The 19,369-nt window shown below is 42.2% G+C and overlaps 1 protein-coding gene across 1 annotated transcript; it reads right to left on the bottom strand.

The window, feature by feature from the left end:
* Positions 1 to 2,274: 2,274 nt before the first annotated feature.
* Positions 2,275 to 19,111, bottom strand: LOC306937862 (importin subunit alpha-7). Its single transcript, XM_079521867.1, has 14 exons — positions 18,952 to 19,111; positions 16,267 to 16,400; positions 15,293 to 15,385; positions 14,069 to 14,168; positions 13,559 to 13,653; positions 13,309 to 13,440; positions 11,935 to 12,023; positions 11,726 to 11,825; positions 11,094 to 11,257; positions 10,808 to 10,886; positions 8,946 to 9,071; positions 7,863 to 7,990; positions 6,437 to 6,621; positions 2,275 to 6,166 (listed from the first exon to the last, which is right to left on the bottom strand). Exons 1-14 carry the CDS (start codon positions 18,953 to 18,955, stop codon positions 5,979 to 5,981), a joined length of 1,617 nt encoding a protein of 538 aa, XP_079377993.1. The 5' UTR covers positions 18,956 to 19,111; the 3' UTR covers positions 2,275 to 5,978.
* Between the last annotated feature and the right edge of the window lie 258 nt (positions 19,112 to 19,369).

Genomic DNA, 19,369 nt, shown 5'->3' with positions numbered 1-19,369 from the left:
GAAAATCAGTATCTCCTCCCAGGATCTTTGATCAAAATACACAAAAATTGGACCTATATGGACTGGCATGATTCGAACCTGTGGCCTATTTCCACGGAAAGTCACTGTGAGAGTATATCCCCCTTTCCCCGGCCCTTTTAAGGGCCACTTCCTCTCTAGCCTCGTTCCCAGGCTTACTCATCTGCTAAGAGAGCTTCCTATCCTTTTGTTGTGACCTTGCCGTGGTGGAGAGGCTTAGTGATTCAGTGACCCTGGTTCTGGTTGACCAGGACAGGTTTAACCACAGCAGTTTGGTCACAGGTGAGAGTCCAAACTAACAGCAATATCTCTGTAGAGTACACAGAATCATTCTATTATGTACCTTTACCTTAAAAGTAACTTTCCTAACAATGATGTAGATATAAATAAAATAAAAGATGCATTAAAGGGTTGCAACATAATCTTTATTTGTTTTGTACAGTATTTCAACTGGACAACTTTAAATTCATTATATATTTTTTCTTTACATTTCTAATATTGTTAATGCTTTTTGTATGTTTGTAATTCTTATGTTCATGTTTGTGTGTCATGTTCAGTTTAGGTGTATCAGTTTCTCGTCACTCATTCATACCGTCGGTAAAGTCAAGTCAAGTCACAGTTTAAGATGGGTAATTGTAAGCAAATGAACATCAAGTAAGATATTGAAATAAATATTTTTTTAAAGAAAGAAATGAGAGGACCAGAATAGAGAATATATATCAAGACTGGTCGGTGATAGCATATGAAAAAATATTTTTTACAAACATGTAGCATTGTAAACATTTGTAGCATAGACATTACTTGACTAAGCCAAGCATGGCTTCATAGTTTTGATATAGACATCAACAGTTTCTAGGACGGAAGACAAGAAAGTCAGATTTGAGCTATTTTAGTGATTTTTCTAATCAACAGATAGTAGGTTCCTGATTATTTCCTGACCTGACGCCTGACAATCTTGTGGTTTAAACACAATTACTCAAAAATATAGCCCCAAGTATCCAATAACCACATCAGGCAGTAAGAACAAGAAGACCAGAAAATCACCTTTTTGTCCCTTGGTGACGGCACTCGGCATTTCGCCACTTCTCAGAAGTGATTCGAAGCGCATCAGAATTGAGGTGCGACAAGGGGGATTTGTCCCGGTGTCAATGTAATGTATCAGAACATACATATACCTCCATTTAAATGTTTTGATCACGTTTTAATGTAAATTACTTCACAATTTCGGAAGAAGAAAAAGTCTAGTTGCCTCTTTTAACTCCACCCAGTGGAAGGAGTACAACAAGAAAAAGGTAGCTTCAATATGGGTACTCCCACAGTCGAGACACGAAGATGCAGCTAAGAGCAGGAGTCACTTCTTGGTTTTTAAACAGCTGGTGGATGGAAAATGATGCTCACGCTGCAACTTGCAGCGTCGGCGGTTCTTTCCAATAGCACCGCCTATGCTGCAACTTGCAGCCGCAAGCGAGCTGCATTTTCCATCGACCAGCTGTTTAAAAACCAGGAAGTGACTCCTGCTCCAAGCTGCATCTTTGTGACGCGACTGTCTGGATGCAGGTTATCAGTCTTCGCCTCTGGAGGGGGTGCCTGATTTTAGATTTTTTTTTAAATATTATTGCAGTTAAGTTTCGTGCAGTCTCTTTGCTTTAGCTCCTTGCCGATAAAACTTGAAGAAAAATTAAGTGTAAGTAACTGACCTATCAGACCTTCCACCAAGTGTGAGAGACTAATCTATTGATGGCTGCGTGAAGATTGCCAATTACAGTCTAATGACTAAAGGAGAAAAACCTTAAGATTAGTATTTCACTCAGCCAACCAGCTTTGGTGAAATAACTTTTGACAAAAAAGTAAATGTCCGATTATGATTTTGTCTTCCGAGCCAGGTGAGGAGTTTTGTGCCATTTTACATAACCATAGTTCTATCAGTGCATACTTTCTTTGCACACCAAAAGTAGAGGGGCTACAGCCCATGAGCAGCACTAGCTACGCTGCATTCTATACCTGATACTTTGTCCAACAAATTGAAACCTAATTGGACAGCCTGTAATTTGCAGTCCTCCCACAAAAGATTAGACAGCTAAGAGCATTGCGCCAGTTTCACACCAATAGACAGCAAACTGCTTTGGAGACCAGTATGCAATAATAAAGTCTACCTTTTTTTTCTTCTTTTCAGACAATTAATTCTGATTAATTGGTTCCGACTCAATTCCTTATTTAGGTGCCCACATAAAGAATGCCACTTCTTGGAAGAAACAATGGCAAGCAATGTAACTTTTTAAGATAAGAAAAATAGAGCAGCAATGTTTTTGCACAAAATGTGTGCACATTCAAGTACAAATGAAAGGAAAAAAGTAAAGGAAAAAAACAAATCTATAAATCAAAGGGATACACATGAACCTCCAGTCTTTGTTGGTCGGATTGGCACTTTAGTGAATAGGAGTGCATTTTGTTTTCTTTCTCATAAATATAAATCTTTTTGATACATGGGTTCTTTTTAAAATTGCAATGCCACCGATCTGCTGTTCTTTGTAGAGCATGCACAGAAGTGGACATGCAACTGAAGACTATAAATTCTCCACATATAAGTGATGCAGAGTTTAGTTCTTGTTGCTCAATTTTTCATAATTTCACAAATGCCTTTTACCTTTTATGTCTGCTAGGAGCATACCGTACATGTTCTGTGGATGACATCTATTGCAGCACTGGCATGTCATATGCCTGCCCTACCACCAAATGCGTCACACCTTGCAACATCTGACACTAGCATGCTCTGTACTGTACTGTGTCGAGAAGATGACAGCTAAAGTAAAACTAGAATACCAGAACAGGTGACAAATTAAAGGAAAAGCCAGTGTCTTTGTTGGTCTCTCTATTGAGAAACATATACCCTGTTGTTGGGTGGGAGATCGTTTTTTTTTAAGCAGACGACACACTGGATTGGGCAATAGATGCACCATCGGTGATTTAGTTCAGACACCGTTGCAATTGCCTCTCTGTCAGGAAAGGGAGACAACTGACAAGATGTACAGATTGTAGCTTTAAATAACAAAACATTGCAATTTAATTTGTCACCCTCAGTATACAAATGTTCACAAGTCCTATAAAATTCAGGGAAGTTAAATGTTATCTATAAAGAAACACTAACGTGCTTATGACAATTTCATGACCATTTCCTGAAAGGGTACTCAGCTGACCAATTGGTATAGCTCTATTTAAATGTACACAGCACAATCCTCTGTGCATATAGTCAATGATTTATGGGCTTAAGCCAGTCTGTTTTAAACAGTCAATCTACAGAACATGTGCTCCCAGTCAGACTTGGATAGGGGACACAGTAATAGCATTAGTCGATCTCTTCCTCACACAGTGCTTGTCAGTCAAACATCACACTACCAGACAATTCTGAGCCATGAGCTCCGTCCACAACCCCTTCACGCTGATCCTGGAACAGCTCTGCCTGCACCTTCCCCAGTGGTTTAGGGTCAGTAGAAGCAAACCTGATGCAGGATCACGGTTTACAGGGCAAATTCAAACCAACATTAAGTCATGTGGCTAGGGGCTGGAAAAGGCTTCCATAAAACACCAGGACATTTTTGGATAGCCGGAAAACAAAGTTTCTTTATTAAACTCTTCTTCAAAGACAACAGGATAAAAAAAAATAAGAAAATGCCGTTGCTTTGTGAGAGAAAAAGTGCAGTTTCCTTAACGAAAGTGCATTGATAAAAAAAAATGCTAACTCTTTTCAAATTTCCGAGGTAACCGACTAACCGTTGAAATGTCAAAAATAAATAATCTCTGTGATTATGGAAGCCATTTCCACATTCTACTAGCCACTCATCTGTGTGAGGTGTGTGTACAGTGTCTGCTGGTGTTGTATGCAAGTGTGCATGAAGTGTGTGTGCAAATATATATATTCTGTACTAGAAGTTTCTGTTGCGGTTAGGCTTGTCACTTGTCTTAGAGAAATATCCCCAGCCAAATCCTGGCTGTTTCGAGACCCACGGGGAAAGAAAAAAACAAAAACAAGTGTGTGTCTCACACTTTCCTACCAGTCAGGCAGGCAGAGAAGGATAGGCTATATATCAATACCTAAACATATTACAATGGACCCATGCGACATCACTATCAGCTGTCACTTCCATTCCTCACAATACAGTGATGTGGAATGCAGAAGTTTAGATATCAACTCTAATTGCTAAACAAGACAGCACCACCACTACACTAACACTGTTAAATGCCAGTAAAAACCAACTACATATGGCCCAAAGCCTATACCTTTCAACTTCGCATGCTGCAACCACAAATATCGATGTTTTCTGCCTATTATCTTATCTTTCTGAGCCAACTATCTGCGTTTGGCCAGGGATACTCTGTGACTGTAAGTAGGGTAATAAAACGCCATGCAAAAACCCTACCACATATGCTGGGGGGAAACAGGGGGGTCGGGGCAGGTGGGTAGCAGCACAGGGCCTAGCTAACCAGCAGCAACTTTATTTACACCGGGATTCAATTTAAATCAAAAATATAAGCCTCAAGTCGAGTCCAGTGAGATCCAACGTGAATGCACGAACCTCAGTGGACACCTTGACCCACTATAAATGATCATGATCCCTTGAAAGCCAAAGCCAATGTAAACCAGAATTTGCCTGGAGAAGTTTTAGACGCAATGTGCTGCGGGTTGGATCCTTTACCCCCCCAGCTATGCATTGTATAAGAGTTAGATGATCACTTCATATTTCAATTGTATCGTTGTTAATAACACAGCACACGACGAACATTAGATCTCTATACTATATCAACCTCGAAAAAAACCTGGATATTTTCATTTTTATATCAATTCCAATATTGTCCCCCTCCCACGACGCCCAATTCATTCCCTTTCTGAAATCTCGTTCAGATCCCTTCCTATGCCCACACCATTTCATTTTTTTTTGTTTGTTTTCTTTTTACGTTTTGAAGCCACACGCTTCTTATCTTTGATCCCCACACCCCGCCATTTGACTCAGTCCTCAAACAAAAAAATTAAAATAAGAGGGAAAGAGGTTAAACATTGCAAGATGGCAAAAACAATACCTGCTGTAAAAGTAAAGTGTGTGTGCTGTCTGCCTGGTCTCCTAAATTCTAGTCGTAACCGGAGCTCTCAGTGTCCGGGCTCTCTGCATTAGATTCTGAGCCGAAAAACAGTTGCACATCAATACAGGGGAGTGGGGGGGGGGGGGGGGGGGGGGCTCGAACTAAAAAATAAAGCTGATAAATAAGGATGAGGGGGAAAAAACTAACTCATAAAACGAAAGAGCATAAAATGTTACAAGATTATTATCTCTTTTAATTGCACTAAGTCAGACTGACATCAATAGCTGGGCATATTTTACCTCATGAACCCCTGAAAGCATTTGTTTGTTTGTTTGTTTGTTTCATGGGTCTGCATGGGTAATCCAATGTCCCACTGGGGAAAACAAAAAATAAAACTCTGAGGGAAAATATATAAAGATATTGACCAAAAACCACCATTCCCGCTGAAGAAAGAAATCTCACGGGTATGAAATGGTAGGAAGATGTCTCTATGTGCGTTTAGTTTTAAGCCAGGACACTCACTTTGGGCTTTGAGGTGATTGATTCCTCCAATAACCATATTGTTGTTTTTGAGTTTGTTTCCCTCTCTCTCTCTGCTTTTGCCTACAGGGTTTGCGTTCTAACGAGACGTTGACAGGTCTGTGCTGCTATAGCAGCAAGCGAGGGACAGATTCCGTAGGCTGGAGAGCAGGGTGAGACTTGGGGAGTTTGGGGGGGTAGAGAGTGGTAGACGCCTAGACGAGAAAGAACGCATGGAGATATGACTCGGGCATCTGGGGGCCCCCCACACTTCTCTAGGGGGCCCCAATACTTCTCAGAGTATGGGGAGGGGGGATTGGTGGTTGGGTTTTGGGTGGGTATTTTGGAGGAGGGGGAGAAAGGGTGAGTTATAGCTGGAAGCCATCCATGGGGGCCTCTTGCTGCGGGAAAAGGAACTGCTGGTTAGCCTGGTCTACTTGAGGCGCCAGGCTGGGGTCTTCTTCCTCCACGCCAAAGTAGTGCTCGATGAGGTCGAAGGCCTTCTGGTAGATCTCCTGGTTGTCGTGGCTCTGGAGGAACTCAATCTTGTCCAAACCTGAGCAGGAGGATATGCGTGCAACCATTAAATATATGCAATCTGGAACTTAGATTTAATGAATCAATGATTCTTTTCAGGCTTAGGCAAACACATCGACATCGGCCGATGTTGGTTGTTTTTTATATAATCGGTATCGCTCAGATGTTAAAATTGCCCAGATGTGAACAATCGATTGATTGCTTTGGTGTCTAGCTGCTGCTGCGCTGCAGGAGTGTGTGTGTCTGTGTGTGTGTGTGTGTGTGTGTGTGTGTTACTAGGGTTTATTACCATATGCTTCCTCTATGAGGCTGCAGTAAGGGTTGACTCCAGTGCCGTTGTTCTCCTGCTTGGCCTCCTGCTCTCCAAGTCTCAGTATGTTCTCCAGCCCGTTCAGAGCCACCTGCACGATCTTGGAGTCCATCACGGTCAGCAGGTCACACAGGGGCTTGATGCAACCCAAGTTCACCAGGTACCTGCGTGCACACACACACACGATCAGTATTTCACACGTGGCGACAGAATCCGATCATATGGAGTCAATTTGGCGAGAGGACACATTGCTCAGAAGTGTCCTGTGACATTCCACCGTAATTCAATCTGCTCAAGCGTTTTGCAATGACAACACGTACACACATGAGCATGAGGGAGTTCAACAAACCATGTGCAACCCAGATTCGGCACAAGGGACTAAATTCATTCCTATGCCATCAAAATGTGCAACAGTCATTAAGGTCACATTCTCACCTAATACTTCGGTAGACTCGAATGCGAATGGGCGGATAATTTGGATTCTTGCATATTTAATTTGCTGCGGTTTGCCTTCACACTGGCTGTGTCAGGCGCAGCAAGGAAATGTAGCAGGGAATTTTATCAATGTGTTCAGAAAGCCGATGTTAAAAAATATACTTTGAGTAATAGTTAGGTCTTCTCACGTAAAGTGAGGGTAACCGATGCAGTGTGTCGTCGGGGACTTACTGTGTGTGTGCCCGCTCCCTGATCAGGCCAATAAGAAAGAAAGACAAAATAAATAAACATTTGGTTTTTTTTGTCTCTCATCAAAAATCACCCTTCAAGAAAGCAGTGTTAATAGCAGTGTGGCTTCCATATGGCTCTCCGACAGCAGGTTTTTGACAACAGTCATCTGTGACACTACAGGGGCGCCTGCCACTGTTTATTGTAGTGCTACAACTCCAACACGGCACAGATTTCTTGACAGAAAGTAGCATCATAACATGTCTACAGTGGATGTTTTTTATGAAACAAACGCTTTGCCGTTTGAAAGAGGATAATTCAAGCTTTCCCTACAGTTGCAATGTCGGTGAGTTTAACGTTGTTTAATACAAGCAGATCGTAATTACAATTTGGATGAATGGGCAGTCAATGGATGGTATTGCAACTCTAGATTCATCCCATTATAAAAAAAATCTAGTGTTTCAAATTGTGGCTAGGTAGTAGGTGAGCATAAGAAATGTGGCACTGGTCGCTCCAGAGGTACCGGACGGTACAGTACAGACAGACAGACACACCTTCAGAAAGACAAGGAATAGAGTGGAAGACAGAATAAGGCAGGCAGTTCTCAACAGAGCTGTCATCTCACATGATTAATAACGAAATGTTGAGTGAAGGTTGAAAAGAGGAAAGGCTAATTTGTCAAATTCGATCTCGTCGTTAGTACATGGCGGCGTTCTGCGCAGAGCTGGGAGGGATGTCTGACCTGATCTGTTCTGGCGTTCCTCCAGACGTGGCGTTGGTGATCGCCCACGCCGCCTCTTTTCTGGTTCTGAACTCCGCCTTCTGCAGGATGTCTATCAGAACCGGGAAGATGTTGGCATCGATCACCGTCTGGGAGGACCGCCAAAAACATAATAATAAAAAAAAAAGAAACAGCATCAGCAATCTGTGTGTGTACAACATATATATATAAGCTTGGCATATCTCTGCTGTCAGGAAGAAACCACCTAACTCTTTTTCAGGAATTTAAGAAAACCTTGTGTTTTTCATACAAAGCAATACTGCCTCAAAGTTGGTATTGTGACTTTATAAATTGTCAATTACTTACATGAGAGGTGGTGGAGTTAGCTGCTTTAGCAGTGCTTTTTAATATTTCCATTGGTTCAATATTTTTTAACCAACAGACGTAAAAGGGTGTTCAATAGCATTGATTTATGGAGAAAACCCTCAAAAATGGAGATGGGTGGTTTTCTCCCGAAAATATGTATCAGACTTTTTTAGTAGCTGCCACTCTACCAAACAACTTCACAGGTGAAACCCATGGTTAAAACAAAGAGACAAACAATGCAAACAAAAAGCGGAGTAAGTATTCAAATTAACCAAGCAATTACAAAAGACAAAACCGTAAAAAGATACACAATTAGGCCCCCGTTACACGAGAACAGTATCCATAGAAAACGGCAAAATAAAGTATTGTTTGCTGGGGTCCCTTTAGACTAATGCAAATACAAATATAGCGACTAGCGATGTTGAATGTAAACGATGATGTAAACAAACAGCCTCGTGAAAGGAAGGTTCTTGTACATGTGTGCCTGGTCTATCTGGAAGTCCACCACAGCCACCTAGCCACCTGGCATGAACTTACAGCACTTTCAGTCATTACAGCGTCTCTGTGTAAAAGCTGAATAAAAAAATGACGCAACAGGCCTTTGCCGTTTTCTCTGGAGCCTGTTTCCATCTAAAAGTGGTCTTAAGATATACATTTTTCACATCGGGGTACTTTTCTCCAAGACGGAACTGTGAAATTCAACGTTGACTACATTTGGGCTATAATTTGTTTCGTCACCTGTATCTGCGCCCTGTTCCCTGCTGTGATGTTGGAGATGGTCCAGCACGCCTCTTTGCGGATGGACTCTTTGGCGCTGCTGAGCAGGTGCAGCAGGCAGGGCAGGGCGGAGCAGTTCAAAACCACCTGTACGCAGAGCGAGAGGCACCAGCTTTTGAACAGAGGCCACTGACGGGTTTCACTGATCAATTGTAGACAGGCTTTGCCATTTGTCATATAGTATAATACTGTAGGGGCTAAAGTGATCTTGTCACATTAGGTACAGGAATTTCACCATTTTATTTGTACATGTGTCCTCTTGGGAAGTTGGGAGTGTTTGCCGTTAGTTGCGGTTAACCATGCATGGCCTAACAGGGGGTGCCCACACTTTTTGACTTGAGAGCTACTTTCAAAATGACCAGCTCGGCAAGATCTACCCACCAAATCAATTATACCATTGCTTAAAATAGTTTAAATATGTACCTGAGGGGGCTTCGGAATAGTAGAATTCGTGTTACATTCTGTACAGTATAAGACAAATGCACTTGGAATGGGAAATAGAGGGGGAGAAATGTTTTTTTAATCGTTTTTTTCTTTTTTTTCTTCAATATATTTAAATTAAATACTCTTTAGGGGCATGTCATGTGATCTACCTGCACAGCCTTTGTGATCTACTGGTAGATCGCGATCTACCTTTTGGGCACCCCTGGCCTAACATAATCTAGCTATGAATCCAGGAACCTGTGTCTTGTCTGTATGTGTCCATTTATGACCAAATATGGAGATCAGCAATTGTTCCATACAGTATGTATGTAGCACAGCTGTCAGTAGGCTACTTGAAGGCAGCAAACGAGGCCAACTGCCTCGTTACAAATAGCGCCTACAAGGTGAACAGCATCCAAATCAAGTTAAACAGCCATCTGTTTCTGGAAACGTTTTCCACTTGCCTTGGGGTTTCCTAGCCATCTCCGTCAGCTATACGCTCTCAGAGCAAAGCCTTTCATATATTTGAAAGCCAAGGCATTAAAAACCAAGACAATTAACAGGGGTTTATAATATAGAACACAAAGCCATGTGTCTTGCCATGTGTGTTTTGATGTTAACCCATTCTGACCTGAGATCAGATTCTAAACATCCTGACAGTTTTCTGAAAAAGCTATGTTTCTATGTCAGTCGTTCTTCGATTTTTCAAAAATAGCAGACCTACAAGCTCGTAGCGCGCCACTCGGTGGCGCGCTATGAGCTTGTAGATCTGCTATTTTTCAATAGCTAAAGCATAACATAATGCCAACACCAAAAGGGGTTCCCGCCCCAAAATGGGTTAATGTTATGGTTCTAGTGGAGGCCAGCTACATTGGATATTTGATCCATACGTTGTTGTATAATCACACAGAGGATAAATGTTAATATTGAGGCGGTGGCTCAAATGGGGTGGTTCAGCGGTCACTGCTAGTGCCGCATGTGGTTGTAAAAGCAGCATGTGTCCTAGGGTGACACAGTTGCAGTACAAATTAATGTGTTAAATCATGCATAGACATAGGAGCATTTCTACAATTGTGCTCTGCGATTACAACATTGGCTTCACAGAGCTCCAGAGTAGTGTACATTGAGGTAAGCTTGAAATGTAGTATTCCGTTCAAACCACTTAAAACCCTATATACTGTTGACCGGTGTCCCCCAGGGGTCTATAGTCCCCTCTTTGTTTCCCCTCTACACTAAATCTCTTCTGTGAGAATAGCACATATAAAAGCACCGCAGTGCAACACATTAATATGAGCTGCTATTTTTTGCAGAACATTTGCATATTATGATATTTCCATAATAACAGGGATTTGTAGGGTTCAAGTGGCTAAAAAAAAAAAAAGAAAAGACAAAACACTCACCTGTGTTTGGATGTCATCTCCAGTGACGATGTTCCCTACAGCTCTCAGAGCAGGGGATGCCACCTTATAGTCCGTGTGCCTGCAGAAAGGTGGGTTGATTAAAAGGATAAATGCATACACTAATCCCTTATGAATTCGGCTCATTGTATACACAGTACAATGAGCATGAATCATGACTTGTTGTCTCACACAAGTCTAGCCGGGAGTCACTACGTTGTCGACTCATGTGTCAACAATGTACTGCCTCTCAGGCTGAGAGAATGTCACACTTTGTCGACTGACTCACATGAGTAATTCTACGAGGCGCCTGCACACGCCCGAGTCAATGACGGCCTGGATCTTGTCGTTGGGTCCGTCTGAGAGGTAGGACAGAGCCCAGCAGGCGTCCGCCAGAAGGTCGGGATCACTGCTGAACAAGAGCCTGGAAAGCACTGGCAGACAGGGAGACACCTAGAGGAAACGCAGATAAACAAAACGCATGCTAATATATTATGAAGACAAACATGACATTCTGCAAGGATTAACCATGTCATTACTTCCAAGAAAATTCAAACATTTCCTAAATTGTCAAAAAAAATAATCAATCGACAAGGTTGAAACACATTGATTACAACACAACTAATCCGTATGGGACATTAACAGCAGAGAAGGAGCAAGTGGAAAAAATGCACTGATCCAAAACGACATGACATTTATGAGAATGCTACTTAGTATACCTTCAAATAGGACATTATTACAGGCCGACTTATTAGATAATTTAGGCAGATCATGAACTACTCAAGGCATGTGTATAGCTTGACAACACCATTATTCTGGATTTAAAAATGTGGTTATTAAAATAAGTGTTTTTAGATGGGCTTCCACTCTTTGGCACAGGCCAAGACGATCATCTGGTTTCAATGTCATGTTGGACCACACCTTCTCAAAGACGGGTGGGGGGTTCTTTCCTCTGCAGAGGTTAGATAGAGCCCACACTGCATTCCTCGTCATGGTCAGTCTAGTGGATTTGGTCAGAAGCCTGGGGAATAAAAGACAATTCATGCCAAGGTCACACACACATTAAATAAAACTCAACAGCTAGAGGGCTGCATGAGTGGCATGTCAAAACTGGCAGATAGGAGACTTACATTAATAGTGGTGGAAGGATATTGCAGTTTAGCACGTAGTCTCTGCACACAGCGCTGTCTCCTGCAATATTACCCAAGGCCCACACAGCCTTAAGAAAAGACAGAAAGAAACAACCTATTATATACTGAATGTACAGTATGTACGTAACTATGTATGTACAGTATATGTGTGTATATATAAAAATGATATGCCAATATATATATGCCAACGAATTGGTCGTTATGCCAATTCCCCAATCCCTGTCAATCCCTACAGTTGGTCATGTGGGAAGGTGTAGACAAACAGGGCAGTATTATGCGTGTCTTAAGTACCAGGTCTTATGACTTAACTTAAGACCTGGAGGCGTGGTCAATGCTGTTTGGCCACTCAGAATAGCCAAATGGCATTGATCACGCCTCCAGGTCTTAAGTTAAGTAATAAGACCTGGTACTTAAGACACGCATAATACTGCCCACAGTCTCCTACACATGAAGTCGCCAGCTGTTTCTTTTCACCCGACAGTGAGGAGTCTCAAAGGGAGGGCGTCACATGTGTGGAGGAACACGCTATCCCTCCTAGTTACGCTCCCTGAACAACCTGTAAGGGCCTATTCATACTCCAGTGATAAGGTGACCACTGAAACGGTGGTTAGTAAAAACAGAGATGTTTTCGGGTGAGTCGCTTATCACCACGGCGTGACATCATGTTGTAGTTTTTCCCAACCACCGTGGTGGTCACCTCATCATCACCTGAAACTGGAGTATGAATAGAGCGTCGCAGTCCCGCCCCCTACCATGGACCAGGAAATTAATCCCAATGCTTTTTTCCCATAGACATTTCTTAAAGTATTTATTTAAAGACGGTTACGCTGCGGACAAAGCCAACTCGAGTCGTGACAACTCATGACAACACAAACAATATTTTGGACCAAACAAATAATTACAAAGAAGAAAAACAACAAAAAAGGTGTTGTAACCTGCCGTTTTTTTCCTTCTTTCTAATTATTTGTTCGGCCCAAAAAATTGTGTTTGTTGTCATGATTTGTCACGACTCGAGTTGGCTTTGTCCGCGGCGTAACCGTCTTTAAATAAATACTTTCTGAAATGTCTATGAGGAAAATGAACGGAGAATCATTTCCTGGTCCAGGGTAGGGGGCGGGACTGCGACGCTCTATAGGCCTTTAGAGTTGCTAGTGCAGCGACAGATCAGGCAAAGATCAGGCACAGTCAAACACGGCGAATTGTGTTTGATGCCGATGTGTTGGTCCCCGTTGAGATGGGCAGGAATGTTGCCCCTGTGCCACCTGGACACATTTGATTGTACGAGCTGTGTTTTTCCGTTTCATAACTAAAGTGAACAGTAGTGGCCAAACCAACGTTCCCGCTCTGACTGACCTGTTCCTGGACATCTTCAAAGTCCGAGTTAAGGAGTTCTATGAAGATGGGCACTGCCCCAGCCTCAATCACCGTCTTTGTCTGCATGGATGTGCCCGAGGCTATGTTAGTCAGCGCCCAAGCTGCCTCGAACTGCAGAGAAATGGGTGAGAAAGACCTTTCAGAAAAGGATCGTTGACATTTATACAAAAAAAGAAAAAAGAAACAGTTAAGAGCCTTTGAAACTTTTCATGTATTTTAGAGCGCTGACCTGTAATGTGCAGTTGATGCTCTTCTTGAGGAATTCTACAAACCTCTCCACTACTCCTGGTGTGTTTATCACCTCATCGATTGGTGGGTTGGGTTCTGCACACACACACACAAAAAAAAAAGGAAAAACAAATGGTGCATTTATATAGCGCCTTTATCCAAGGCGCTTTACATAGATGTGATTATGCATTACATTCACCCATTCACACACATTCATACACTGATGGCGGAAGAAACCATGCAAGGTACCAACCAGCACATCAGGAGCAATTAGGGGTTCAGTGTCTTGCTCAAGGACACTTCGACACTAACTCTGGGGGAGCCCGGGTTCGAACTGGCGACCTTGCGGTTACCATCCGGAAACTCTACCCCTGAGCCACTGCCGCCCCTACACACACACACACACAATACAAAATGTAAGACTGCATCCATCTACACTACAGTACACGTGTTCGTTTGGCCTCAGTTATTACTAAGAGAACGAAAAAGTAAAAATGTAGCCTAAACGTACCTTTGGAAAGTAGTTTTCTGAACTTTTGTGTTGTGGTGAGTTGGAGCTCTGGGTCCTCTGAGAAAAGCATCTCAACCATGTCTCTGGTAATAACTCCTTCCTGAAAGACAGCACAAAAGCACAGGCGATCACAACACTACAGTCAACCATTACACTCCATCAACACCACCACCACCATCAACTCTTTCCAATCCACCGGAGGATTTGATTATTTCCCCCCCGCTTCTTTTAAAGTTAAATAGCAGCAAAAATAGCTGATCTACAAGCTCAATGTGTATATTTTTGAGGTGCGCTAGCCCGTCCTATGTCCAGCTTTGAGGGTTTGTGTAAACACAAACATTGAAGACCAAAGTGTGTAAACACAAACATTGAAGACAAAAGTGAGGACGCAAATTGTGATTGGTCAGAATGAGATGACGTATGATGATAAGAGCGCCCCTCACTTCACATGGGTGTGATTTTTTAAGGGGAGCTAGCCCCTCCTATATACAGCTTTTGTCCTCACACGTCTCAATATTTGCCATTGACAATGAAAGGAGAAATTAGGTAAAATCTTCACCAAATATGACATCAATTAAACATCAAAACATTAAACGCCATTGACAATGAAGGAAAATTTTACGTCATATGTAGACGAGCAAATCAGCTAACCAATCACAGCCATTCTCATTGGCCAGTATGAGATGATCCATGATGATGTATGATGATAAGAGCGCCCCTCACTTCACATGGGTGTGATTTTTTTCCCATCAATTCACTAAAGTAAGTATACACCCCTAATTAATCTAAATGATAATTTGCTAAGAAAGTATTAGATACTAGCAGGCCTATACTACACTGAATTTTAGCTAGGTCTCGAAAATATTTTCCAAGGCATTTTATGCGACAGGGTGGGTGCAATTTCTGTTATTTTAAAACATGCTGCTGCAGGCTAGATGATGCTGATTAACAAAGCAGCTTCCATCTGATACACTAACAGTATGGTGCATCTGAAAACACTGCTACCTTGACTGATCCCTGCCCAGGATTACTTTATGAGAATCATAAACAGCACATTCTGCAGTCATCACTTTTGTTAAAAACATACAAAAATTGTACAGAACATTTGGCCTACTTTGTCATGTTCCCCGACTGCAAAACTTCCAGGATTTCCAGGAATGCGTGGGAAACCGAGTCAAGTGAAAAGTCTATGTTGTGTGTGCCGTTTGATGCAATAAGACTTACTGTTAATGGGGAGGTGGGGTAGGAATCCACCAGTGGACTCTCAAACATGGCTGCCTCTTCATTCAGAACATCCACGTTTCTCCTCTTGAAGAGCTGTGATTAAAAAGAGTGGCAGAGCCCACCCAGTCAGATTAAATTAAATTAAAACACGAGTATTAACCCATTCTAGGCGGGAACCCCTTTTGGTGTTAGCATTATGTTATGCTTTAGCTATTGAAAAATAGCAGATCTACAAGCTCATAGCGCGCCACCGAGTGGCGCGCTACGAGCTTGTAGGTCTGCTATTTTTGAAAAATCGAAGAACGACTGACATAGAAACGTAGCTTTTTCAGAAAACTGTCAGGATGTAGAAGACATTTTTAGAATCTGATCTCAGGTCAAAATGGGTTAACAGCACAGGAAGGAAGTACAGTAAAAGGTAATGCTAAAGGATAACACAGAAAGCCTCAGGGGCTTGTTTCCATTGGGGTCCATTGTACTCGATTAAATCAGTAAAATATGTATACAATACACAAAACATTTGGGGAAAAAGCTCAGTAGAATCACACAGTATATTTACAGAGAAAGGAGGGGTGGGCGCCGGGAAGGATTCTACTATCAAGATGTTCAAGGAGTTAAAACTACGTTAACTTGTATTTTGAGGACAGGAATAATTTTAGGTTAGTTTTGAGAACCTGTCTTTTGGTAGGTCATTCCATGTTTTATTAGATTATTAAGTGTGAGGAAATCATTATTATAGCAACATCAATCCGTCATAAAATAATAGAGCTTAGCTAATTTTATCCACTTCTTTACACCTGTAAACCAGTGATGTGACAATAATGTCGATTCTTTTTTATTCTTGATAATATTCCTTTCACACTTGACATAGATATATATATATGTAGGGATTTGAAAAGAAAATAATTGTTCAGATTCAGATAAATATTAGAGTATTTCATATTTTCTGTGATGGAACAGAGTGGACCATATACCTGTTGTTCTCGTTTTTGTTTCCTGAGCTGGATGCCCTCTTCTTCTCTCCTGCGCCTCATCTCCTCTGGGTTGAGGGCTTTGTTCTTGTAGCGGTTCATCCTGTAGTTATCTTTGGCCGGACTGGTTGACGGCTCTAAAGGCATCAGACAGGGAGACAGACAGACATCAGGATACTGACGCTGATGCAGATAGGAGACAAGGAGGGAGGAGGAGTATTTTGTTCCAAAATAGTGCTTGCCGAGTACACAGAGAAGTCCATTACAAAGCTCCATTTGACTGGAACAATCTTCCTCTTTCTATAAGATCTGTGACCTCCCCTGGCTGCTTCAGGACTTCCCTGTATTCACACCTCAAAACAACCTGTTCATGCTACTAACACTGCCCATACTGCTGTTTACTTCTGACCCCTGTTTCAACTTTCAAGTCACTGTACTGTACTCTAAATATGCTTATCCAGAAAAAGTTGGGGGGATGGGGGAGTGGGTGGGAGAGGATGAGCAAGCTAACTGTATCTGTACATGTCTGTATTGTCTATTGTGCACTGTCTATTTGTGTAACTGCACTGTACTGTATGTAATGTTTTTTACCTGTGTACGGGACCCCCTCTAAAATTAGATGCCACATCTCAAGGGGCTATCCTTTCAATAAAGTCTAAAGTCTAAAAGTGAGCAATCAATCTCATGAATTTTTGCCAATGTAATTTGTCAGCAGTCCTGTTACCTGTTTTACATTAGGTTGAACATGTCACTGCACCAAATGCTAAGGCAATTTCAGTGTAATGTAACCCATAGTTGACACCAATATGTTTTGGGGGTTGTGAGTGACTGGATGTAGAAATCTCCCTTTGGGTCTCAAACTAAAACTGGGTGGGTGCATAATGTCTATAAATATTTGTTAGGGCTGGGCAATATATACTATAAGCATGATTGAATAAACAAGCTCATAACTCATAAGGAGGGACTGAACTGCATAACAATAACCTAAAAATACCACACACATGCACACAAACAGTAAAATGCCAGGCTATTCTTCAGCTGGTCAGCTGGCAGGCAGAACAAACGTATTTATTCAGTGGCGTTAAATCGCAGAGTTAGCATAAATCGGGAGCCCACACAGGACAAACCGGCCATTCTCAGCATTTGTGCAGTCATGCCACCAGAACGGGGCATGGGGCAGAGCCCTGAGTCACTGAAATCTGCCACTGGCTCTAAATGGTGCCAGCTAACAATGCCAAAGGACCGTCCTAACAGCAGGGCGTTCCGAGGTTAAATATCAACAACAAGCGGCGCAAATTGAGGTCATGATGATGATTTGGGGGGCATTCGCACTTCAACCTTCCTAGGGAAAAAAATCAGCGCGTGTGTGTCTAATGCGTCCAGATGGTCAAGCCACAGGCGTGCGGGGGGCATGAACATAGGTTGTGGCTCTGGACGCCCCTGCTTTTGTTCCCTCCTTGTCGCTGAGCTGTCTGTAGCTGCATGTGTACACTACAAACTGGCCCTATTGGCTCTGTGAGACTGTGTAGCTCACAAATAGCTTGGCGGAAGGCAACACAAGCCAACACTGTCATTTCAGAGAGATGAGCCCCTGAACCTGCAAGTTGTAACCTTCAGGATGAGGGAGAGCAGCAGCAGTGGAAGAAACATAAAATAATTAAGACAGGTTTGGTGGCAAATGGTCGCCAAGTCGTGGCACAACAGCGTTATTAAACACCCTCAGTGTTCATTTGTCTCTATGAAATGTACAAAATAAATAATGTACCCAAGTGGTCCCTTAACATTTTATTTGGTTACATGTATACACTGAATAACTCAGGATTTTGTCTGGTAGCATCCAGTCATTTATTGCTTCTTCAAGTGAGCCTGATATATATGAACCCTAATGGGTTCATTGACCCTCTCTAGTTTGTATGGCTCATCCCCTTTCACAGTCCACTTCCTCCTGGGTGCTTCTGCGTTTTTTCCACACTAACAACAAGTCAACAACACTCACATGTTTAGGCAGTGGTGCCGACTGCCGACAGACACATTCAACTGTTAACATTAACAATGCTGAACTGTGGTCACATCACTTACTCTACTGAATACAAGGACGTCTCCATCAGGCTCCACCATCATCTGTGTCACATGTCAACAAACGCCCACGCTGTATCTGTCTTGTGTGTGTCACACGCTGTCAGACAGTCTAATAATAATAATATTGTTCACTGCTCATTTAGCCGACTTCAATTTCACCACCTCGTCTCAGCAGTCCGAAACGACTGTAATAATTAAAAAACAAGTAAAGGAAAAAAGGTAAACGAACTATAGTGGGGACGTCTCGTTTGAGCTCGAGGCTATGATGATGATCAGCTGAGCTAGCAGGCTAACGTCAATCCACGTTCACCACCAACGTCAGGTTTAAGTTGAATTTTAATATTGGTTATGTTGAACGTTGGATTTTGATATTCGATATCAGCCTGGTGATAGCAGTATATCCATTAATAACGCGCTGTTACGGAACACAGTTCGTCTATACGGTGTGTTCTTAATGTCACAACTAAGAGCTAAGCTAGCCGTTTACCCGTTACATCAACCAAGCTAGCACGTTAGCCTAGCAAAACAACACATTTGACAACCGACGATGGGTTTTAACCGAGACACGTATTTACACGTCTATATTCCTGGTTTGTGTCCATTACTTACCCATTGTGTTTCAAGTACTGGGTTTTGTTGCTTACGACGACGTCAAATGAATCGTCCTTTTTGTATTTTATCCTTTTTTTGTAGCGCTGCTCAAATCGCTCCTGAAAGCAGCAATATGTCGCGACGGAGGAATTACGGGGTGCGAGAGATGTCAAACATAACGGCAGTCGCACGCCGCCAGAGGGCGCCCAAGTTCCACGTTTAAATCATAAATCCCCTCGTCTAAAAAGTCAACAACAAACCTTTTATCTTAACAACTCTAACACAACCCATTGTTCTTTGTTTATTGTTACTGCACACTTGCTGCATCTGATGCCATAAATAAATAAATACATAAATAAGCATATATGTTATTGTTAAAGGTGATTATAGCTGACATAATGTATTTCCATTAGTAAAAATATCCGGATCACGTGTT

This window comes from Electrona antarctica (assembly GCF_951216825.1).
Source record: "Electrona antarctica genome assembly, chromosome: 15".
Classification (NCBI taxonomy): Eukaryota; Metazoa; Chordata; class Actinopteri; order Myctophiformes; family Myctophidae; genus Electrona; species Electrona antarctica.
This window is presented reverse-complemented; position numbering and strand designations above follow the sequence as displayed.